At 38.2% G+C, this 24,027-nt stretch overlaps 2 protein-coding genes across 2 annotated transcripts; one reads left to right on the top strand and one right to left on the bottom strand.

Moving 5' to 3' along the window:
- The first annotated feature begins 3,566 nt into the window (after nucleotides 1-3,566).
- coq10a (coenzyme Q10A) lies at nucleotides 3,567-11,263 on the top strand. The gene is made up of 5 exons (XM_020635987.3): nucleotides 3,567-4,173; nucleotides 7,584-7,733; nucleotides 7,823-8,015; nucleotides 8,260-8,361; nucleotides 8,910-11,263. The coding sequence occupies exons 1-5, from the start codon at nucleotides 4,037-4,039 to the stop codon at nucleotides 9,075-9,077; spliced, it is 750 nt and encodes a 249-aa protein (XP_020491643.1). The 5' UTR covers nucleotides 3,567-4,036; the 3' UTR covers nucleotides 9,078-11,263.
- Nucleotides 11,264-12,011: 748 nt separating this feature from the next.
- Nucleotides 12,012-23,341, bottom strand: cs (citrate synthase). Its single transcript, XM_020635974.3, has 11 exons — nucleotides 23,162-23,341; nucleotides 19,683-19,733; nucleotides 19,278-19,385; nucleotides 18,497-18,562; nucleotides 18,068-18,199; nucleotides 17,191-17,379; nucleotides 16,849-17,048; nucleotides 15,864-15,993; nucleotides 15,091-15,192; nucleotides 14,636-14,845; nucleotides 12,012-14,225 (listed from the first exon to the last, which is right to left on the bottom strand). The coding sequence occupies exons 1-11, from the start codon at nucleotides 23,210-23,212 to the stop codon at nucleotides 14,055-14,057; spliced, it is 1,410 nt and encodes a 469-aa protein (XP_020491630.2). The 5' UTR covers nucleotides 23,213-23,341; the 3' UTR covers nucleotides 12,012-14,054.
- Between the last annotated feature and the right edge of the window lie 686 nt (nucleotides 23,342-24,027).

The following is a 24,027-nucleotide window of genomic DNA, read 5'->3' as shown; positions in this document are numbered from 1 at the left end:
GTTGTCTGTATCCTCTGTCTGGTCTGACGATACAGGCTACGACTGTGCTGGTCCGCCTACAGGCGTGGCGGTCTGTAGGCGCCTTTTCGGGTGAAATGGCGCCATCTAGTGGAGGAAAGCATTATAGAGAAACTTAAATATAGTGCAATGTAAACATACTGATCATAGGCTGTTTAAGAGGAATATAATGTAACTACGGTGGCTGGGAGGTGCAAAGGAAAATTACAAAGTGTTAAACACTTTTACAAAATGTGAGACAAATTTTGATTTTGATTTTTTTTTTTTTTTACATTTTATGAAATAAAATTACAAAACCAAAAACACTTACTTAGACTTAAACTTTGACTTTCTTTATTGTCATTCAAACTTGTACATTACAGTGCAGATAAGAACGAAATCTCGTTGCATTTGGCTCGTTGTAGTGCAGGATAAAAAAAAAACAGCAGCAAGTATTTACATAGAAAAATAAGGTGCAGATATAAATAGATATAAAAAGAAAAGCTATGAGTAAAATTACTATACAGATAAATATATTGCACGTTTGTGATGTATGTTATATTGTATTTTACTGTCCAGTGAGGTAGTCCTGTGTGGGGGTTTGAGGGGGAATGGAGGGAAAGGACAGAACATATTTACAAGATGTGAAACTAGTAGCCTATATCAAATTGTATATAAATATATATATATATATATAGTATTAAATGTATAATTGTAAACATACTGTACCAAACTGTATTGATATAAGGATTGTATAAATATATAAAATGTAAATATAGTACATCAAATTGTACAAATAGATATGTATATATAGATATATGGATTGTATAAATATATAAATTATAAAAAGTCATAGTATATCAAATTGTACAAATAGATATGTGTGTATAGATGTATAAATATGGATTGTATAAATATATAAATTATAAAAAATCATAGTATATCAAGTTGTATATATGTATGGAAAATCACTGGATTGGAAATATCAAATATAGTCTTAAATATAGTATAGCAAATTGTATATAGATAGATATATAGAGAGATTATAAGGAACACAGGAAGTTAATTTAATTTAATAAATATTAATTATTGAGTTGTGGAAAAGGGGTAGGATTAAATAAGTTTTATACTTCTTTTTACTCCTTTTCAGGCATATATCAATCGAATATATGTAATTTGCTTTTTCTTTTTTCGTGAAATAATTTGAACATTGTTTTTTGTTTATTGTATTTTCGTGCTTTTCATTTTGTTTTGTATTTTTTGTATGTTTGATTTTATTTGATATGTCTGAAATAAATTTAATTGATCAATCAATCAATCAAAAAACACTTTTACAATCGTTGAGTCAAATTTACAAGAGGCAGAACACTTTCACCAGTCCCCAAACAAATTTACAAACGACAGAATCTTGACGGAAGGGGAACGTACCGCGACAAAACAAAACAAACAAAATGACCCCCTCACTCGATCACTTCTGGGTCACTTCCGACATTTGGTACATTCCCATTTTGTCAAGATTCTGTCGTTTGTAAATTTGTTTGGGGATTGTAAAAGTGTTTCACATCTTGTAAATTTGTTTTATAAGATGTAAATGTGTTTTTTTTTTCTTGGTATAATTGTTTTTAGTTTTGTAATTTTGTTTTCTAAAAATGTAAAAAGGTTTTTCAAAATGTAAATTTGTCTCACATTTGTAATTTTGCTTTGCACTTATCAGCCACCGTATGTAACCCAACGTGAGCTGTAAGTGAGAAAGCTGAAAACCTTAACATTACAGTCAGAGAGTGAAACCTGATTACCCAAGTAAGCAGCACAATGGATAGGCTGTCTCTCCTTCTTATGGATGGCACTCAGACTGGCCCCTTTGTTCAGCAGCAGCTTCACAATCTAAATGTAAATGTTTTTATAGAGAAAAAACTCCTGAAAACAATTAACTCAGGACTCAGGTTTTGGAACCCACTCTGAGCAAGTAGTACTTGGGAAGTTTTTTTTTATATATATATGCTGTTTCAACTAAGAAATATCATTAATAACCTGATAAAACACTCTTGTCGTCTTAAAAGTCACATTATTATGTATTCGTGGCCGACCTTAAATAATAAGGCCCAGACCTGACATGTAGTTCTGTTAAAGTAGCTCATGCTCCCTCTAAAACACATGTTTCCCTAAACGACAAGAAATATTTGTCTATATATCTGATTTGTTTTAAAATAAATTATATGCTATGTGTTTAACACTACAAGGTTTCTTTGTAAAAATATGAAATATGCTGTTTTTGCACATTGCATTTTGCACGTCATCATTATTATCATATAGGCTAGTTGATAGCATAATTATTTTCACTTATGTTAATCCACCTCCCACAGATCAGAGGTACCAGTGGTGAAAGTAAATATATATGCTTACATTTCAGTAGGCAACTCAGATAACATTTTTGAGATATAAATTCTTTATTTAAAACGTTAGTAGCCCTGCTTAGACTTAAAAACCTAGCAGTGATTAGTGATACACTTTATTCAAAATATGGAAAGAAAACTAAATTAACACACAATTTCCCAATTTGGGATCAATAAAGTAATTCTATTCTATTCTATTAGTAATAATATCAATCAATATATATATATACATATATACTGTACATTTTATATATTTTTATTATATTATTATACTAGTCTATATTATATAACATTTCATTATATTACACTATATTGTTCATATTGCACTATATTATATTATATTATACTACATTATATTATATAACTGCACTCTGCATTACTGTGGTACAACACTGCTTCTCTTCTCTGCTGTTTTACATTACTTGCTGCTATTTTATCATACCAAGTCACTTTACACTCTGGAAAGAGGTTCCGCAGCCTCCGAAGCAGAACTTCCAGGTTCTGTAACAGCTTCTTCCCACAGGCCATAAGACTTTTGAACACGAAAAAATAATCCCTCCATTCCCCCTCAAACCCCCACACAGGACTACCTCACTGGACTGTAAAATACAATATAACATGCAATATATTTATCTGTATAGTAATTTTACTCATAGTTTTTCTTTTTATATCTATTTATATCTGCACCTTATTTTTATTTTTTATATGTAAATACATGCTGCTGTTTTTATCCTGCACTACAACGAGACAAATGCAACGAAATTTCGTTCTTATCTGCACTGTAAAGTACAAGTTTGAATGACAATAAAGAAAGTCAAAGTCTAAGTTAATCACTTGTCACTTTATCTTGTCATTCTCTGCAAATACTGTCTCAATTCTCAGTTCCCCCCAGTTAACTTCATCATTTATTTTGTACTGTATATACCCCCTGTTTTTATTTTTATTTTTATTTTTATTTTTTTATTTTTTTATTTATTTATCTTATCTATTCTGTTTAATGTGTATTTTTGAGCTTTTTTGTCTGTGCTGCTGTAACGCCCGAATTTCCCCCTCTGAGGATCAATAAAGTTTTATCCTATCCTATGACTCGTCTCTGTAATTGAGCCTCCGAACCACTAGGGGTCAGACTTTCCCCATAAAGCCGTTAAAGCTTTAAACTGCAGACCAACGGAGAGAAGAAAGGAACAGTTTGTCCCACCGGCGTTTTGTTTAGCAGCAGAAGGTCGTCCGCAGCTTCGTTGTATTTCACAACAATGAAAAGCTAAAGTAGCACCTTTTTTGTTTTTTTTATTTTACTTTGTTACCGTTTTGTCGCCGGAGAGGTGGAGTGATGTGAGTTATTTGTAGAAAATAGAGGAATGCGGCCGTACGTCGCGTTTTGCTCGGACTTGTTATGAAACAGTTGCTAGCTGATGTTTGCTAACAGCCCGACAGCTCTGATATCGACTGGAGGCGACACACAGGTGATAGTGTTTAAGTTAGCCAGCAAATGCTGTTTATCTCGGGGAGTCAGAATTGGCTGACGCTGCGTGTTAATTAGTGAACCCTCTGTGAAGTGGATCGAAGCTCGAATCCCAGACTCAGCTTCACAGACCCAGGACCCAAGACCCAGGACCCCCGCAGTATAGACTGAAGAGGCTGGTTTGATGGCAGCCACGGCCGGTGCCCGCCGGTTACCCATGGGTGTGCGGACATTCAGTGACTTCCTCCACATTGCCACCGTGGGCTCCCCACGCTCCTGCCGTACAGCTGTTCCTAGAGGATGTCCACGACAAAGCATCAGGTGAGCCTGTCACGCACTCTGCAGGTTATTATTATAACAACATGCAGAGACACGAGAGCCACAGGAGACAAAGGGGACAAAGGAGATAAAGGAGATAAAGGGGACACAGTGCCTCCTTTGGATCGAGAGGTATGAAGAGATAAGGTTACAGTCTCTTACTTAATCAGGGGAGTCACATTTCTGCTCCTCACGAGTCTGGGGCTTTGTTATTTTAAATCCCTGGTGTCTTGACTTGTTTGTAAGATAAGATAAGCTAAGATAAGATGTACTTTATTCATCCCAGCAGGAAAATTTAGGTGCTCCAGCAGCCAGCATACATACAAACACACATATACATACATATCCCACCCGTACATCAATCAATCAATCAATCCATGTTTATTTGTATAGTGTCAACTCATAACAAGTGTTATCTCGAGACACTTTACAAAAAGTATGTAGAAGACCTTACTCTTTGTCTGTTAACATTACAAAAGAGGAGGTGAAAGACCTTACTCTTTGTCTGTTAACATTACAAAAGAGGAGGTGAAAGACCTTACTCTTTGTCTGTTAACATTACAAAAGAGGAGGTAAAAGACCTTACTCTTTGTCTGTTAACATTACAAAAGAGCAGGTCAAAGACCTTACTTACTGTTATATTACAAAGACCCAGCCTATCCATCATGAGCACTTTTAGCAAAGCAGCTAAAGTTACAGTGGTAAGAAAAAAACTGCCTTATTAAAAGGCAGAAATCTTCGGCCGGATCCCCAGCTCATGACAAACAGCCTTCACAGGCCTAGACTGCGCCCGGTTTGGAAAGGGATAGGGGGAGAGATGGGATAAGATGCAGGAAGAGGGATAGGGAGCAAGGGGGAGGGGGGAGGCAAACTGTTCATCATCAATCCATACATAAAAAAACCCCAAAAAAAACATGAGCCCACAATACATGGCCAGGATATAAAAACGTGGTATGGATGGTTCATGTGCATAAGTAGCTGTTACTCATAGATAACAGTACAAAATAGTAGCTCTGCCAGTGCATAGTATGATAGATAAATAAAGAATTATTATAAAATAAAAGCAGTTGCAAAATACAGTTTGGTATATGCAGCTCAGGCTAAAGTTTAAAAGTTTAAATGTCTTCTGTCCTTACTCAAAGGGGAGTCGTTATAAAGTGCAATTGCAGTGCAACATCTTAAATCTGCTCCTCGATGATATAGGCCACAATATTTTTGACCTAAGTAAATTTTGGAGCTATTTAATTGTGGTCAGAATTAGTTTTTGTATTTAGTTTACTCAACATTTGGGTGGTGTTGATTATTTAATTATTCTACACGTTTTCTTTATTTAGAAAATATTTTGGGTAACGTTTTATTTTTTGCTAGTTATTTGTTTAGTAAATTTAGTTTTGTATTAGTTTTTTTGTTAGGTATTTGGGTAATACTGTGGGCACCGGAGATTATTTAGGAGGTAGGTAGAGGACCAGCATGCACCTGGGTGGGCCTATTGTTTTTTTTTTACCAGATCAAGAGAGGCAGCGGGAGCCACGATTTTCTTTGTTCTTTAGTTTGTTTTCCTCAAATAAACCAGAAAAATACCGCAGCTCTTGCATGGACATTGGATTTCTTTAGCCTGCGTACATCACATCTTCATGGTGCATCAGTGGTCTTTTTTTTTTTTTAAGATTTTTTTTGGGGGCTTTTCGTGCCTTTTTAATTCAGAGGGAGGACAGTGGATAGAGTCGGAAACCAGGGAGAGAGAGCGGGGAGTGACATGCGGAAAGAGGCCGCTCGATACGAGAGTCTCGACACATGGGACGCGCGCCCTAACCATTGTGCCACCAGCGCGCCCCATCAGTGGTCATTTAATTACTTTTGATATTAGTTTATTTAAGATTTTTTTTTTTTTTTTTTTTTTTTGGACAAATAGCCACTACAGTCAATTTCCAATATTCATTACTTTAAGGCCAATATTAGGTCATATTGAGAATGCATTTTAGAGATAAGCTCGTATCCTTTTATTTATTTTTATTTATTTAACCTTTTATTTTACCAGGCAGAATTGCTTGAGATCAAATGACCTCTTTTTCTAACAAGGCCTGGCCAAAATGGCAGCAGCAAAAAAAAAGAAATATAAGACAAACCCAAAAAGAAAGAAAGCACAGACATGAGAAAAAGAGACAAATACAGTCCAGAAGGTGAAGAAGAAGAAGAAGAAGAAGAAGGAAACAAAAACAAAACACAATACACACTAAAAGAACAATTAAGATAAGGATCTTAGAAAAATAACATGGACCGCAGACGTTTTATCAAGTTTTGATGAAGGCAAAAATAGCCGTGTTCTTCCCACAAAAAAATGTGATCATATTCAGAAGGTCATTAGGGACACCTTTCTTTCAAAGCTTCTTTCAGCTTTGGATAAAAGTATCTGCTAAGTGAATTGTAACATTTCAGCTGATATATTGTTGGTAGTGGTACTTTTTATTTTATTTTATGAAGTTTGACACACTGTCACATTTATCATACTGTCAGAGCAGTCCACAATCAAAAACATTTAATATCATTGACTAGAGAAACATGCAACTTTTTCATGCTGCCAGCGCCACATCACTTGAGCAGTTAAATCCTGTGTATCATAGTGCATAACACTGAATCACAAATGACACATGGAAGACATTGTTCTGTTTAACAAACGGTTGGATGGATTTCTTGACAAAACAACTTATTCCGTTTTAAAGCCACAATTCTGAAGCTGCATAACTACCTCGCCAAATAATAAACATTACCTGTATTAATTGATTAAGTATTTTTTTGGAGGCCCTGATTTCACTTCTCTACCTATTTTTATTCTCTCTCTCTCTCTCTCTCTCTCTCCTCATCATGTACAGGCTACATTCCTTTATTCCTTTATATTTCCTGTCTGTCTACATCTATCCTATGGAATAAATGCAAAAGCCCCAAAATAATCTTTTTTATTATTTTATAACATTACTCTAAATATATAATTGTTTCAACACAATACCCTGTGATACTGTAAAGTTATTTAATGGAAAATTCTGCCATGCTTGTCTCCAATGAGTAACAATATATTGTTCGGTTTCCGTTTTTAGCTGCTTGTTAAAATGCATTTGTCAAGACTCTACAGTCTGGCTACCAGAAAACACATTGCTCAAAGGTTCAACAAGCTAGAGTGGATGTCATTGTGTAGCTTTTTTCCTTTTGCAAAACAGGCCCTGCTCAGAAAATACCAGCACACTCACAACACAGAAACCTTCTATTACCTGCTGGTCCACTGTTCTCTGTGTACTCATTGAGTGTATTAGCTGAAAACTGGAACGTAGTGGGCCCTTTTTTGTTTAGGATTGTGCCTGTGGCACTTTGAGAATTATTTCTAGAACCTGGCTTACGTGACATTTTCTCTCAACTTTTAGACACTTGTCATCATGTGGCATTTTGATGACAAGAACTCCCCGAGTGCTTTGCCTTCAAGACTGGGACACAATGACAGCTGTTCCTCAAAGCAGAAACTTCATCAGCCTCACCAACAAAAGGAAGGAGTACTCCGAGCGTAGGATCCTTGGGTAATTATCCAGTATGAGCTGATAACAAATGTACCCTCTGAAGTGTTTTTATTCGTTGTTTCCTAACCTTTCAGTGCTTTTGGTCCTAGCTTTTCAATGCAGGAAATGTACGATGTGGTGGCCAATGTTGATGAGTACAAGCTCTTTGTTCCCTGGTGTAAGAAGTCCCAGACCATCATGAAAAGAGCAGGCCACTCCAAGGCCCAGCTGGAAGTAGGATTCCCTCCAGTCGTGGAGAGATACACATCCATGATCACTTGTGTTCGGCCTCACCTGGTCAAAGTAAGTGGCAGAAGCTTCACTGAGTGTCTGTTCTGTGAATGAGACGATGTGTTGAATTTCTTTTTATGTTTTCAAATGGCTTTTATATGTAGTGCTGTGATTTAAACAACATGAACTGAGCCAAATGAGACACCCAACACATTTTATTTTGTTAAAACGAGTAGTGGATGTGGTGTCAACTAGCACACACTGCTCAAAATTCACATTTCTAATCACACAGTTTTTCTCTTGGTTGTTTTTTCAGGCAGTGTGTACAGATGGAAAGCTGTTCAATCACCTGGAAACCATATGGCGCTTTAGTCCCGGCATTCCTGGTTACCCTCGCACCTGCACCGTAGATTTTTCAGTAAGTAGCCTGCAGTTAGTTCATGTGGTGATTTATTGATTGTGTATCAAACCTTTTGATCCTCTTGATGCATTTCCACTCACAAGTGTGTCAGATCATTATGAAGCTTCAGCCCACAGACAGCTTAGTAACTAACCTGGCTCCTTGAAAACAATTAAAAAGTTTACCTCATTACATCTATTTTTTAATAGCCATATAACAAACAGAAAAACACTTCATGTTGTCAGAGGTTATTTTATGGTTTTAAATGGGACAGTTTCTTTGCCAGGAGCTGTGACTTCCTGGAGTCTCAGCTCTGTGAGGACCATTTACCACAAAGTGTCTGCGCCTGACAACAAAAAAATCCCATAATTATTTTTAGACCTTCATAGAGAACCAGGCAAACTGTTGCATCGTTTACAATAAGCTAGTTGTAACTTTGCATTTATTGTACAGAAATGAATGATATTGATTTCCTTAAACTACACAAGTAATATTTGCAGAATGTTTTGACTAATCCTCTCCTGCCGATTTGCACTAAAGAGATTATTATTTTGTGTCTTTTACAGATTTCCTTTGAGTTCCGCTCTTTGTTGCACTCTCAGTTAGCCACCATGTTCTTCGACGAGGTTGTAAAGCAGAACGTCGCGGCGTTCGAGCGGCGAGCCTGTAAGCTCTACGGCCAAGAGACTCGCATCCCACGAGAGCTGATGTTTCATGAGGTGCATCAAACGTGATCTCAGCAGCTCCAATTTCTCATCTGGCCTTAAATCATACCAACCTTTATTTTGTCCATCCCTACGACCCTGCATGAAGCGGCTTATACGACATAAACTGCAAGTCTCCCCCACTTCAGACTCTTAACATTATGTTGGCGTTCTTACCTCAACATAGTGTTACTTATCTCCACCTCCTTGTGTTTAGTCTGTCCACTTTCTGTCTACCTCCACCTAAGGGATCCTTTTTCTGCAGAAGGAACCCGTCATTTCTCTCACTTCATGTCAGTTCAATCTGTATTTCTGTGAACAAAACAGTAAATAATTCCAAAATCATGTTACCAATGGTAGAGTCGACTATTATTTAAAACAAATAGCAGTGACACTGAAAAGAACACTTTTTTTTTTTTTAAAGTCTTCGACTCTAATCTGAGATCACCTGTCATAGTTCACTGTGACCTCAAGTTTCTTTCCACACTGACACTTCATCAGGTCAAAGTGTGTCCTGTTGGAGATCACTGTTACACTTGAATCAGCTTATTATACTGTATTAGGATCGCTTAATCTTTGCCTTTTATTTTACCCTTTTAGATTGAATATTTAATGTATAGTTTGAGTTATAGGAGTGATTTTGGTGCAAAACATAATTAATTTCATCCTTTTTAAATCCATTTTGTGCACATTTTACTTTTTATTGAGGATGGAGTGAAATGTGCCACATTAAGCATTGAGATTTTTGTCGCTGAAAGCTGTGACACTATAATACTATAATAATAAAAAGTGTAAAGGGTTAAATGTCCATTTAGATCAAATAGACTGCGCCCTTAATTGCCTTTAGGTTTGGGAATTGAGGCTTAAACTTGCCTGTTGTGCTGTGATGGTTGTGTTTTTGAACATTGAGACTTGGTCTTCAAATTTCAATCATGCCTTTTATAATACAGCCCAGCAATAAAAGATTCAGGGAGGAACGAGAGTCACTTTGCACAAACTAGAGCACCTAAATGGATCCATGGACTTACGGGATAGAACTGTGAACTGCAGAAAATTGGGTAACAACAAGAATACATTTGAATTAAAAAAGTTTAGTACAGGTGATATCTACAGATGTAACGAGCAATGTGTAAAATAATTTTGCAGTCCATTTCCTGAAGGTCATCAGGAGGATGAAACTCCTGCCATGGAAACCGTGTGACTCTAAAGTCTACTGTTGGACTGTAGAATAAAGCATTATCAATCTTGACACTGTTTCTGGGCTTCTTATCTGATGGGATTTTGCCACTTTTATTGAACACATTATGATGCATGGGTGAAGTTTTAAAACAAAGAAATGTCACCAACAGTTATGTTTGGCATTGTAAGGACATGATGTCTACACTTCACTGTTTGATTCATAAGTCAGTAGCCTGTGGCATTATTTCATTTAAAGGGCTCAGTTGAATGATTGATTTTTTTGAAGGTGACAGATTTGTTGGAGGAGGTGTAATGGAATAAGTCTGTCCTCATAACAGACAGGTCTTACATCCATTCTCCAAGTCTCAAACTAAATCTGGATTTTGGTTTTAAAGCTGATGGGGTGTGTTGGGGAGTGAAGGGATCATCAATCATCAATGCATGAAGAATGTTTTGTGTTACATTGTTTACATTAAATCACTGTTGAATAAAAATAAAGAAACCACAGTTTGTAGGATTGTAAAAATGGAGTGTTATATCTTAAATAAAATCTGTTAACTCTATTTGATTCCATATTCTCTTCAGGCATGCTGTTCATATCGTTAGTAAAGTTGCATCATGTAAGAGAATGCACCTTGGCTAAAGGCTTTTTTTTATTTTGTTAGATGTTTATTTTCAGTATGATTATAAATACATTGATTTTATGCCAACTTTGATTATCCTAGGAGCCAATTGTGTACATCTCAGACATTGAAAACATGTAAACATCAAAACTTTTGACAGGTTTGTGATCACCTGAGCCCTCCGTCCCTACACTATCTTCTGTCCTATTCTCACTCGACGCCTCATAGTGAACCTTGTATGTAAATAAGTATGGAAATGTATTACAATCACTGACTGAAGAGTTGCTACAATAGAATATATTGCCATATTTTTGCAGTCCAATCACTTATTTGTATGTTGCAAGCTAAAATGTATCTCTGTAAATACTGTGTGTATCTCAGAGCTTTATTATTTAAATAAAAAAGGCAGATGGAGTTGGTGTGCAGTTTCTTTGTTAATTGCCTTTCTGTATATTTTGCATAAAGAAATGTAAAGGGGCAGTCAAGTATATTTAGATGAGGCTTTGTCACTGTTGATGCACACAGGGAGAGGAGATGTGAGTACAGTGGCCGAGGGGACAGGCAGCTGACCGACAAGAAACCAGAGCACAGTGATGGTATGTGGGCCAGTTATTAATAAACAGCACATAGGAGAGGTGTTGTATTCAGACCTCTTCCTCCCTGATCTTGTCCATTTTCTTTCAAATTACCTACGCAGAACTCTCATCAAAAGCGATGTCTGATGCCTTATTTCTGAGCAGTAAGGACTCGAGGTTGACGGTGAGAATTTGCTGAATAACACAAGATTCAGCTTGACCAATCAAATTTGAGCTTGAGGTGTCTGTTGTACATGTTTGCAGTTTCATTTCTTGTCCCAATCAAAGACACAAGTGCCTACAAGAATGAAGGAGGACATTTTTTGGTTTCTGGTTCAACTGTGTTTTTCTCAGTTGAATTAATTGGCACTTCTTTAGTGAGAAGTTGACACAGTCGATCTTATCAGCCCATAGTCCAACATCTTAAAACACAGAAGCAGCCCTGTCCAGTTACAGCTGCCACTGTATTTGCAGTGATTCAATTTCAGTAAAGGAAAACAGGATCATTAATATAAACCAGACGATTGATAAAAACCCAGCTGTATTTGACTGGAACTTCCATAAACCATGCAACAAATGACACCAAGAAGTGTTAATAAAAACCTTTATTATTTTCCATTTTTTTGTTAAGTTTTCCAATATTTGCTCTTCCAAGCTTTTCTTGCCCTTTTGACCTATCCAGCCCGTCCCCAAAGTGTGTCTCTAATAAATCCGTCTGCACTGAAATCTCACGGTTATCATGTACAACCTTTATGTTCCTCTACGATCAAAATAACATCTCTGAATGAACCCCCCCCCCCCTCCCCGCCGCATGGAAGAACACCACATTAAACACACTGACACGCACACGTGCCCGATACAGCCAGAAGGAAGATGGTAGCAGAGCGGAGAGATTTTGAACGTCTTGAGTGAACTACTGACGAACAAGTATGAAAGAAAGATGCAAGAGCTTTAACTACACAAACATGGAGTGTCGACAAACCCAGAACTTAAGAGCAAGCTTGAAACGTTCAAGTGAAACACCTGGGAAAAAAAAAAAAAGCACCGACTAGGCCCTCAGAGCTAGGCAAGACATCGTGTATGTACAAGATAGCTGCAGTGTTCTCTTTTTGTTCTTTGTCTGAATCTCGCAGTGACACCGGACACTACTACAACGTTGTTAAACTGTGGTAATCATTGTGGTTATTACAAGCAAGTGATCGCACAGAGCTCATACATTCAAGCTATACATATATATACCTATGTACACAAAGTATAAATAAAACCACAAAATGAGAACCCAAAGATCATCATTTTATACATATTCATCACAAAAAATAAACTCCGTAAAAGGGGACACAATCAAACCTGGAGGGGTTTCTACCGCTACTAATTAGGAAATCCAATCAAGCAAGTGCTCATTTTGGAGTAGTTGATGTTTAAAGCGCTCTCCTGTGGGGAATAACAAACACACACTCAAATAAGACAGAACTTTAGCTCATTTAAAGCCTCCGCCCCCACCTACATCCCACTTTTTTTCTTTTTTTTTAAATTCAAGCTTGCTCTTAAGGATTTGTTACAGGCTGCCAATTACAACACCTTTTGCTCAAATATTCATTATTACTGTGACTGTACATTATTCTTGATTCTCTACCATTCATAAGACCCTGTCGGAGCCGAGAGACACGTTAAAAATAGGAGAGCATTTTAGAGAGAGAGAGAGAGAGAGAGCAAAGAAAAAATAATGAGAAAGAACAGAGTTATTTTGATCATAGAGGTAATACAGGTCATCATTACAAGAATAAACAAACCTAAAAGTTGGAGAAAAGGGGGAGAACAAAGATTTAAAGGGGCAGTATCTTTTAAGTGGTTTGAATGTTTTGAGTATCTTGATCAATCAGCGTGTTAATTTTACTTGTCAGGACCATTTTATTTCTAATCTGGAGTGTTCATACATGGGAGTGAGATGCATGGATAGACTGGGTGGGATCTGGAAACATTGCATAGAAGAAACTAAGATGAGTCTTAACTTGGGGGAAATCTTTTGCTTTTGGATATCCTAAAACGAATTTCTGCATCAGCCAAAAGCAGGAAAGGGGTCTAAGCTTTAGCTCTAACAAATAAAGGAGGATTAATTCACTCCCTCAAGTCCCTTTGAAAGCCTCTGCCTATTCATAGTTCAGCTCCAGTGCCGATCAACACGTGTGCACTGCGCGGGGGGAAATCTTAGTGATGCTAGCAGACGTCTAATGGTACAAACTTTGAGCCTACTGCGGGTGTGTGTGTGTGTGTGTGTGTGTGTGTGTGTGTGTGTGTGTGTGTGTGTGTGTGTGTGTGTGTGTGTGTGTGTGTGTGTGTGTGTGTGTGTGTGTGTGTGTGTGTGTCTGGAGTTTTCATCTCTTGTAGAGATTTGATGGGAAAACAGATCAGTGGTTAACTAAACACACTTCAAAACACTTATGTTGAGACGATTTTAAAAGGCCCATCTTTTGTGAAATGACATTAAAAGCGTACTGTCTCTTTAAATCCCATTAAATCCCTGGGGTTGGAAATGACAGGGGTCACTTTTTGTCTGCGTTTTTTTTTTTTTTATATGTTTCCGACTCCTCCCACCCTCCACACTAACCCCCAAACTCCTTTCAGGTGTTTCTTCAACCTGACTTGACTCCCACCAGTGTCATCAGTCCATCTGTGCTCATGGACTTGGGGCGCTCCAAGGGGAAGCCCAGAGCTCTACTCCACACCAGCTGAGCCAGCACGCCGAGGGCTCGGGAAACGCCGAACAGAACTGTGTAGTAGTTCATCTCAGTCATTCCATAGTACTGAGCAGACAGAGGAAAGAGAGGTAGGTCAGGACCTGAATTAGTTACTAGACCCTGATAAATCGACTGATTATAGAAATATTGTAGAAATATTTTAGACCATATAATGCAGAAAACAATGCAACAGAGGCTGTCATTATGTAGTTTATCCAGCAGAGGGAGCTATAACCCCATAGACTACAAACTTCAGTACTGTCTGCAGCACATGTAGCAAAGGATCACAGCTGAGAAGACAGTTCCTCTGCTAGAACTTATTTAAAATTTAATTTATTTTACCAAAGCAGCTTTCTGAAAACCCCTACGTCATATTTGTACAACACTGGTGCAAAAGTAATTATTTAATTAGAGACATCTCGATAATCGATCCATTATTCACATGCTCTAATTAAAAGCCATCACAAGCGTGTTACCTGCAGCAGAACTCCACTGTGGGCGTCCACGTTGGGCCAGGGGTTCTTGGCCTTGCCCTGCTCTAGGAGCACGTTGGGTACAATCTTGTAAAGCTGGGCAACCAGCTTGAACATGGGGTCGTTGGGCAGGTGCTTCAGGGCAAACTCGCGCTGGCAGGCGTAACGTGGGTCAGTCTTCCTCAGGACAGCATGACCGTAGCCTGGCACAACCTGTGAAAAACAGTATGAACTTTCCTGAACTGTGATAAGATCATTCCACTTCTCAACTCCTTGAAATCTTCTCCAAGAGTTTTTAAAACAATCATTAAGTATTAAGTTTTGAATTTAAAATAATTATATGAGGCTTCAAGAGGCTACAAGCATATTGACTAACAAATAGCCCAGTGAGTACTTAGGCCATTCTTCAGTGTTACTTATAGGACTAGAATTAGTTTTGAGTTTCTTTGTGTCTTTACCCTTCCAGACTTGAGTGTGTTCCAGATGTAATCCCTCATCATCTCATCAGACACCTCTCCACCCATCTCCTTCTGCAGGGCAGTGAGCCACACCAGCACCTCCTGTGATAGAGGAAAAAATACACATTTATGAATTAAAAACTGAATTTCAACAGTTTGTAAAAACCACAGCAGGAGGGCAGACTTTTCTTTCTTTTTTTTTTTCCAACGGGCATCTTGAATGCTTAGTAGCAGTAGCCAAGTCATTGTCTAACTGTGAAATATGCAGTTAAAAGATTAAGCTAATAATAAAATTGGCTAAATGTATTTAAGTTGGAACTTTGACAACTTGTGAGCTTCCTCCGCACGCTGACAAACAAGCTGAGTCAATAAACTCAAAAATAGAATTATTGATTCAACAATGAAGCAGTTTTTTCTCAGTCACATTATGAATTGTAAAGTATGAAAGCTAATAGATTTATTGCGTCACAGTAAGCCTGGACAGTGTGACAGCCAGCTGGCATTAAGAAACCAGGACCCTGAAATTAAACCGACTATACACCTTATAAACTCTAAGTTGCATTAAATGACATACATCTTGAATATTTTTTTACAAGAAACTTAACCAGCTAAGTTTTATCTATTGACCTCATACTTGTGCTTTTAATTGAGACATATCAAAAAGGTTTTTGTAAAAAAAAGGCCTATTGGGAGACTACTGTTCCTGAGAGCAGCTAATAAACAGTGCCTTGTGCATATTGTGTACGTAACAATGACGAATGCCTGGTACAAACCTGATTGGCCAGACCGTGCAGAGGACCAGCCAGACCATTCATGGCAGCGCTGAAGGACAGGTAAGGGTCAGACAAGGCGCTACCCACCAAATGGCTGGTGTGGGCACTGACATTGCCTCCTTCATGGTCACTGTAAAGTAGCAAATGTATCATTTAGAAATCAGTATTTCAATATAAGTAGATTCATTCACCAGTCAAATTCTTTTCATTGGAGCATCATTGTGTAACACTAGCAGTTCTCTTTCTGGCTGTTACCAGCAGAGTGTGCTGTATGGATTATTACAAGCATGATCCCTATCCAGAGCGTCAAGCGGTGTTGCAGTACATGCGCAGTTACTTTCCAGTTGAGTGACCATTTTGTCTTCATTATAATGTATATCTTTTCTAAAATAACTACATTTGAGGGATCAACACAACAAATGTGTACATTGATATACATATATTTCTATATATAAGAAAGATGTCGACAATATATATTAGTATCAGAATTTTTCAGTCACCAATATCGATATCGGGCCAAAAGAAATTCTATATTGGTCGGCCCTAATAATGATGATGCTCCTGAAGTGAGTGATATTTAAACCAAACATTGGACAACTATCTATTCTGAGGCAGACAGAGAGGAAAATTGAGGAGGGAAAGGCTGGAACATGGGCCCTCAGATTGGGGGACCACAGCCTCCATACGTGAGGTACAACCTCACCGCTAAGCAACCAGTGCCCCAAAACTGATCATTTTAAATGTTAGTGTTCTGCAGCCTTTTGAAGTGTTTTTTTTTTTTTTTTGTAGATTTACTGTTTGAAGTGGAGTCTAGCTCTTTAAACATTTCATCATGTTTTGCTTGAAGCGCAGCATTTCATCTCTATGAAGTTGCATGGCTTTGATCCCAGTGTGGCAAGAAACAGAAACCTCAGAAAAAGGGTGAGAAGCCTGTGTCAGAAATCAAAGTTAGTTTATCATCTCATAGATCTGGTTGAACTTGTACCTGTGGATTGTGAGGTAGAGCCTCATCAGCTCAGTGAACTGGGTGTCACTGTAGCCCAGCATGTTGGTGAAGTTGTGGGACCAGTCAAGGTTGGAGTCGATTGCTCCGATGCTGCTGCCTTCGCGGTACAGGTTGCGGTAAATCTTGGCTGCAATGCATGGCAGCTTGGCGATCAAGTCCATGGAGTCTTCATAGACAAACTAAGAGAACCAATTTATACAGATTTAGAAACATTGAACCAGACAAAAGTAAATGTTAAATATGTATTTAAACCCCAGACCTGAACCACAAGGTGTAGATTTAAAATGTGGTATGTTTTCTGTGCTGATGATGCTAACTCACCTCCCAGTACTTGGTCTTGTGGACACCCTCAGAGTAAGCCCGTGCAAAGCTGCTCTCACTGTTCAGAGCTGTGATGGCGGCGCTGAACTGAGACATGGGGTGGAGGTTTGTGGGGAAGTTATCCAGCATGGTGACAACGTGAGAGGGAAGGGCTGCTCTCTTTGCCCACTCTTTGGACACCCAGTTCACCTGGAGGAAATGAGTACACGGTATTAAGTGGGGATCCCGGAAACATTTCTTCTTTTCCTCTCTCCACACTTCAGGTTTACACGGGCCTAAACTGTCCAAGAAATATGTTTCTGTTTAGCAACATCCTGAACTGCCATATTTGACTCGATACAATTAATTCAATCAAAAAGACAAAGGTTAAAAGTTAAAGCTACGTCTTCAGAAAAGAAGATGTAGTAAGCAGAAAAGAGGTAGCTTATCAGTAAAGTTGTCCTCATACAACCCCCTGGGCAGATAGCTGGCAGCAATAAAATGCCTGTTTAAAAGCAGGAACAAAGTCTTCTTTTGTAGTTATAAAACAATCTCAAGTTCCTTTAAGATGTTGTTCTGGAGTCATACATCTTTTGACCACTTCCCAATGTGTATGACAAGCCAACACTTAACATCTCATCCCTCACATATGATTAAATCCCTCTTTGAATTGACTAGAAACATGTGCGTCACCTGCTTTAACACTTATTATTCAGCAGGAATACTTCCATTCTAAAAATGGCAAAACATTGTGAGGACATTCTGTACAAATCTGCACAACAGTGTCTGAGACACCAGTTATGACAGATGGAAAGAGTGAACAGCCATGCAGACCTCCAGTAATTGAAGCTCTATTGGTATTAATGATTGCAGGATCGAGGATTTCTGCTCCACTCACCTGCTCCTCAGTGGGCACTTGTCCTGTGACCAGCAGCCAGAATAGACCCTCCGGCAGCGGCTCCGCGCCTCCTGGAGCTTTGGGCAGTAGCTCCTGACACTCTGGGATGCTGTATCCACGGAAACGGATGCCCTGTTAGTGAATGGAGAGAGGGGAAAGAGGCCAGACTTATTGTAAACGAATCCATATTTAAATTATCCTGAAATGCACCATCCAGTCAGTGTGGGCAAGCAACCAACATGAGCTCTACTAATTAAATTTGGTTAATTAAAAATCTCACAAGATACATGACGGCTCTTGGCTTCAGTAAGAATGCAATCAAGAGAAGTGTCTACCAGGCAGTCTACTCTACAAGGGGCTTAGATAGTTCAAGACATTACACCACTGTTAGATTCATAACATTTTCTGCCACTTTCAAAGCATACTGACCTCGTCAGGATCCAGTACAGAGGTCTCATATACCAGACCCTTCATGCCCCTCATACCTCCATAGACCTGTGAATGAGCACAAAGACATATTACATGTGTTGCATAGATTGTCTATTCAGTTAGGCATTTGCAGTAACCACAACTGAATTACATTTGGATCTTTAAATAGATTATAAATGGTTACAACTAGTTTCAATCGCTAAATGGCTGCTCTGACTTTAAATCTGAAACTGCCAATGTTGGTGATCAACAACTTCTGCAAAGACTAACAAAAATAGCACAATTCCTTCTGACATAATGTATGCATTTTTACTGCGAGTGAAGTTGTTCAGACTGAAATCATGTCAAAAAATAAAATAAAATTCGCATGGATATTGACCTGAGGTTAAATATTAGAGTGATTAAAAAGCTAAAGATGATGAAGCAGTTTTTGCAGTGGTGTATCAGATAAAAATGCAAGTAATCAGCTATTTGCACTGTACAGTAAGGGGGCTCAGTGACTCAGCTAAAATGTCTCTGCTATCAGTCAGAAGAGGAACTTCTACTGTGACCTGTCAGGGAGCTGACCAAACAGTGATACCTGACAAAGTAAACAAGGCTGGGCAGGCTGAGACAGATTAGTGAGGCCAATATGCCATGTCTGCTCTATATAATGACCTACATTCTCCAATATCTATTAATAAAGTAGATCAGAAGAACTTTGATTTGTGGTTCACATTTATTCTGATCTGCTGACACATGCAACAACATGATAATTGTGTTAACGTCACAAGTTACTCACCATATCAACAGTAACCTGTCCTATGTTGGTTTTGCCATACTGTTGTTTGAAGTTCTTGATTCTGGTCTGTTCTTTTGGGATGAGGTCTGCCAGAACATCCTTCAGATTCTATAAAAACAAAATTTAATCGGTCACAACTTTGGCTTTATCAAACATCTAGACTTAAAACAATCATCCAATGTGAACTGGGGTTCATTAAAAGAGAATTTATGTAAACATTTAATTGAAAAAAAAAATCCCTATGTAGCTTCACCAGGTTATTATATTTTATAAATACTCAAGGGAACCCAGAGGGAAACCAGAGCCTTTTCCAAGTACAGTTAACATATTCTTTCAAACTACAGATTAATAGTGTTTGAAATTTGAAGCCAGCAGACAACCTCGGAGTGAACAGAGAGTACTTACTGTTGTTGATGCGCTGGCATGTCTGGCAGCCACAAGGAAGGAGGCAGCATTCTATAAACACACACGAACGACAAACACAATTTTGAGTTTTTAGATTTAGTGTCACAAATTGAAAGAAAGGGGAAAGGCAATGGCAGGATTTGAAGTCCCTCTAACAAGTAAACTAAAATAAACTCTAGCAGCTTGACAATACAATATTGTTTAAGGTCCTCAAGGTACAAACTACTTTCTGCCCAGTTAACCAAAACAGAAAAGAGTCAATCTTTCATTTTTTAGTTCTTCCAAATTATAATTATGGGTTCCATTTACCCTGCAGTATATGACTAATGTTATAAGCAATTTATGGATCTGAATTATTAATCCTTGCCTCCATATAATAACATGTACTGTATTTCTCCTCTCTGCTGCATAACCTCAAATCTTTTTGCCATACTTTCTTTAAATATATCGAGTCCAAATCTTGCCTTCATTAGTATCTCTATTGAAAAATAAACTTGAGGTGTCTGGACAGGCCACGCCAAAAAGCTGCAACAAGTAACAACTGGTGAGGACTTATCTCAAGACATTCTTCAGTTGACGCTAAAAAAACGTGTCCTGCCATAGAGGGCTTCAAGGTGTGTAACTGATTGATAATGATGTGATTCATACAAACAAATATTACCCAACTTCTGTGTAACAGCACAGTGTGTTCTTTAAAAATCTCTCTCAAACTCACTCACACTTTAAGACTGAACTTCGGAATAGGCCGAGAACCACTGCAGGTTTAAATCCATTCCATTACCTGTCTAGTCACACCTTATACGACACGCTGGGTAATTAAACATGTGAATTCCCGATGCTTTAGTTTTGGGGTTAGATACCTAGTACTGGCTTCCCAACACATTGACATTAATTGTGGGTATTTTAAAGAAAGTTACCTTTACCATTAACAGCTTTTGCTATCTTCATATGTTCACTGCTGTCTCAAATCTGTTTTCATAGATGCTAGGTCTCAGTGGCAGCCAGAAAAAAAATCCATGCTGTCAGCATAGCAAAAACTGCTTTGTTTAGAGCATTTATTGTATTTTCTGGTGAAACTAGTTGACTTCTTTGTTGGATTAATAATGATAGTATTGGTGGGGCGCAGATATCCAAATACTAAGATTGCATCCCATGTACGTAGGCTTTAGTCCTACGGGTTTGAATTCAAACTGCGGCTCCATACTCGAATGTCATTCCCCACTCTCTCTCCCTGATTTCTAATCTACCTCCTGCACTATCAAATAAAAGCAATAAAGCCCCATGAAAAATATCTAATAAATAATAATGTGTGCAAGGAAATCCATACACACAGATCACACATTTTAGGTGGTACTGGAGGTATTTCCTTACTGGCATCAGTGTCATAAAAACACAAACAAATCTGATTTTGAAGGCACTTTTTTTTTGCAAGTGTTTGAAGACTGTGTTGGACGCTCAGTTACAGTAGTAGGGAGTCAGGTCTGCTGTTACTCAGTACTGAAACAGGACTCCTCTGAAAGTTTGTTAAAATCATCAATGGGAGAGGAGGGAGTTTTAGAGATAGGGGACAGCTCAGCTGGACCTGCTGCCAATAGGATACCTCCCCCTAACTCAAACTGGTTGTGACAGTAGAAAAGGGACTAACTAGACTTGCTGAAACAAAAGGAAGGATCTCGTGTCACCACACACACACTCTACACAGCTGACAGATTATGTAACAGCTCAGGCTGGGGTCTTAAATATAGAGCGCCAGTTTCACTCTGTCACTCCTAGCTTCCTGCTGAGGAGAAAGGTTAGAGAAGAAACACAGAGGGGTATAGGAGAGGCAGTGTTACAAAGACACATAAATAAATGTGTGACTAAACTTTATCTTAGGTAAACAAAAGTAACCACACAAAATAGCTTGAGCAGGAAACCTTAGTATAAAACACGTGTTTTTGTCTGTTAGGACTTTTACATGTTAAAAACTATGCTTTCCACAAAAAAATAAAACTGGACAGCTAAGTTTCTCTTGGGAAATGAAATTCTCTGAAGCAATAAACTATCACAAGATTGTATTTGGCCCTTGATCCAAATCTTGTGAATCACATGATTTTCAGTCGTAATTCAGAAACAAAAGATTTCTGAAGCTAACTATTCAAAAGTACACTCAGTTTACTGCACATCGCACAAATTTACTTTTTCTTTAAATTTTATTTACCATTTTGTTTTGAACCTTCCTGCACAATTACTGTAAATAGTATTTATCTTATTTTACCTTTATATTTTATTTTGGTTGTATTGCACCGTGGGACAGAGACAATCGCAATTTTGATTCCACTGTATGTATTTTGAAATTGAGAATAAAGTTGACTTTGACTTATGATCCAGAAAAACCAAAAACACAGCTGACTAATAATTGTCCTGTGCAAAGATTACAACTGATAAGAGAGAGAGGGTGAGTGTGACACAGGTTATCTACATAATCCTAATTACAAAACTGATAACAGCAACATAATATCTCCCCTTCTGGTCCGTGCAGGGTTCAAGGAAAGACAGGAGGAAAAAAAATATATATATATATACAGTGAGCGATAAGGAGATAAGGAGTTCTTCAGATGTGGAAGACATGGTTGATATCAGGGTCGTGTAAGTGTAAATAGTCTGGGAGAGGTCAGTGGAGGAAGACACTAGGTTACAGTCACTGGGAGGTTACAGTCAGCATGGGAAGATAATTGCTTCATAACTGGCAGTGTTTCAACAAGCGGGTCTAAACACAATAATCATGGTATAATCATGAAAAAAAACATTTTTTTAAATAAGTTTTAATTGTCATATGGATGAAATATGACTACATATTTCAGGTCAATATTAGAAGAGTACATTCACATTAAAATACTTGTTTCTGCATTGTTATGTGACGTGAACCTGCAGGAGAAAAAACAACATTTTCTTTGAGTCACATTAATTAAAATTGGTTAAAAAATTTGTAAGGTGAAGGTCAACGAGAAGAAACACAAAGTGAAAGCTGCAGTTTTCAAGCAAATGACAGTTTCTGTAAAAATGTACTGTTTTGTATTTTATTTTTTATCAGTAATGAATAATAATGAGAGGAAGTCGTGCAGAGGCACCAGGTTAAATCTGGTCCCTGCTCCTCCTCGTCCTGCTGTGGCTTCACCAGGCCAGCACAGGAAGCTACTGCTCGGGATGCTAACAGTGAAGCTAACGGGGCTAACAAGTTCAGAAACACTTCAACGACACCGTGTAAGCTTTCTAGAATAAGAAAAGCAATAAATTACGGCTTTTATTGAAAAAAGACAAAGTCAAGAATGTATTAAAGCCAAGTTTGAGAAACAGCATTTCCCCAATTTTGCTTAGGAAGGCTTAGCGATCTGTGCCATTACGTCGTTAGCATGGCTAGCCTAGCGTTAGCTTGCAAGGTAACGAATCACACCTTTCGGTAGATTAAGTGGCTTCAAGGCCGTTTGTGGTCTTCTTACCTTTGAATTGAGGAGTTTCGGCGCTAGCCTGCTGACTGACAGGAAGGACATTGTGTCTGTGTTGATTTGTTATTTACCACTTAATCTGTTTTTTTTGTTACAACTAAGAAAAGCCGCTGCCAGTGCACCGCGGAGTTGGTTGAAGGTGCCCCTCCAGAAAGCAGAAGGTTGAAGAGGGATTCTGGCCACGCAAAGTAGCAGCGTGGTGATTGGCCGACGGGCTCGCTCGGGATAACAGCGTCGATGGATTTGATTGGCTCGCGGAATAGCATGCGTGCGCTGATTGGATAGAGGCTGTCTGTCTGTGACGACAGGCGACGAGCAGGGTATGTTCAAGAACTAAGCTTTACGAAGTCTCGCCTCTGTTCGGTTCAACCGTGTAACCGATAAAGATTTATAAATATTCAACTGCCGTGCTTAAAGGGAATCTTATATGACGCTCAAACACGCTGGACTCTGAGCTTTACCGCGGTGACTTTTAATAATCTACTAAATTATAAATCAAGATGAACGAGGAGCAATAAAATGAAGGACCTGGTTGTGACCCTCATTGTGTTATAGCTTCTTCATTGAAAACTGCATGTTCTGCTAATTATCACAGGCGTCACCTTTATGTTAAAAATATCTGACCTGTGTTATTTATGGCCATCAGCATTAGCATATGTTACTCTCAATCAATCAGTGTTGGGCTAATACTATAAATGGATCCCTTCGGAAAACCATTATCTTTGCAGCCACTGAGAGCAGTAACAGCAGACAGTATTAGCTGTAAATGACTCTTTGGTACTTGATAGCTCCTGGTATTTGTTCAGAGTCATTTAGACAACAACCAGGGTGATTTGTAAAGAAAAGGAGCACAAGTAGAA

This window comes from Labrus bergylta, chromosome 12 (genome assembly GCF_963930695.1).
Source record: "Labrus bergylta chromosome 12, fLabBer1.1, whole genome shotgun sequence".
NCBI classification, from domain to species: domain Eukaryota; kingdom Metazoa; phylum Chordata; class Actinopteri; order Labriformes; family Labridae; genus Labrus; species Labrus bergylta.
This window is presented reverse-complemented; position numbering and strand designations above follow the sequence as displayed.

Bases quoted from the DNA above. Each gene is read 5' to 3' on its own strand.
- coq10a (XM_020635987.3), top strand. From the start codon at position 4,037: ATGGCAGCCACGGCCGGTGCCCGCCGGTTACCCATGGGTGTGCGGACA. The intron at 7,734-7,822 runs GTAATTATCCAG...TTTTGGTCCTAG, and splicing joins TCCGAGCGTAGGATCCTTGG to CTTTTCAATGCAGGAAATGT. The intron at 8,362-8,909 runs GTAAGTAGCCTG...TGTCTTTTACAG, and splicing joins CCTGCACCGTAGATTTTTCA to ATTTCCTTTGAGTTCCGCTC.
- cs (XM_020635974.3), bottom strand. From the start codon at position 23,212: ATGTCCTTCCTGTCAGTCAGCAGGCTAGCGCCGAAACTCCTCAATTCA. The intron at 18,563-19,277 runs GTGAGTAACTTG...GCTCATTCACAG, and splicing joins GACAGGTTACTGTTGATATG to GTCTATGGAGGTATGAGGGG. The intron at 14,226-14,635 runs GTAACACGCTTG...CTGTCTGCTCAG, and splicing joins ACAGTGGAGTTCTGCTGCAG to TACTATGGAATGACTGAGAT.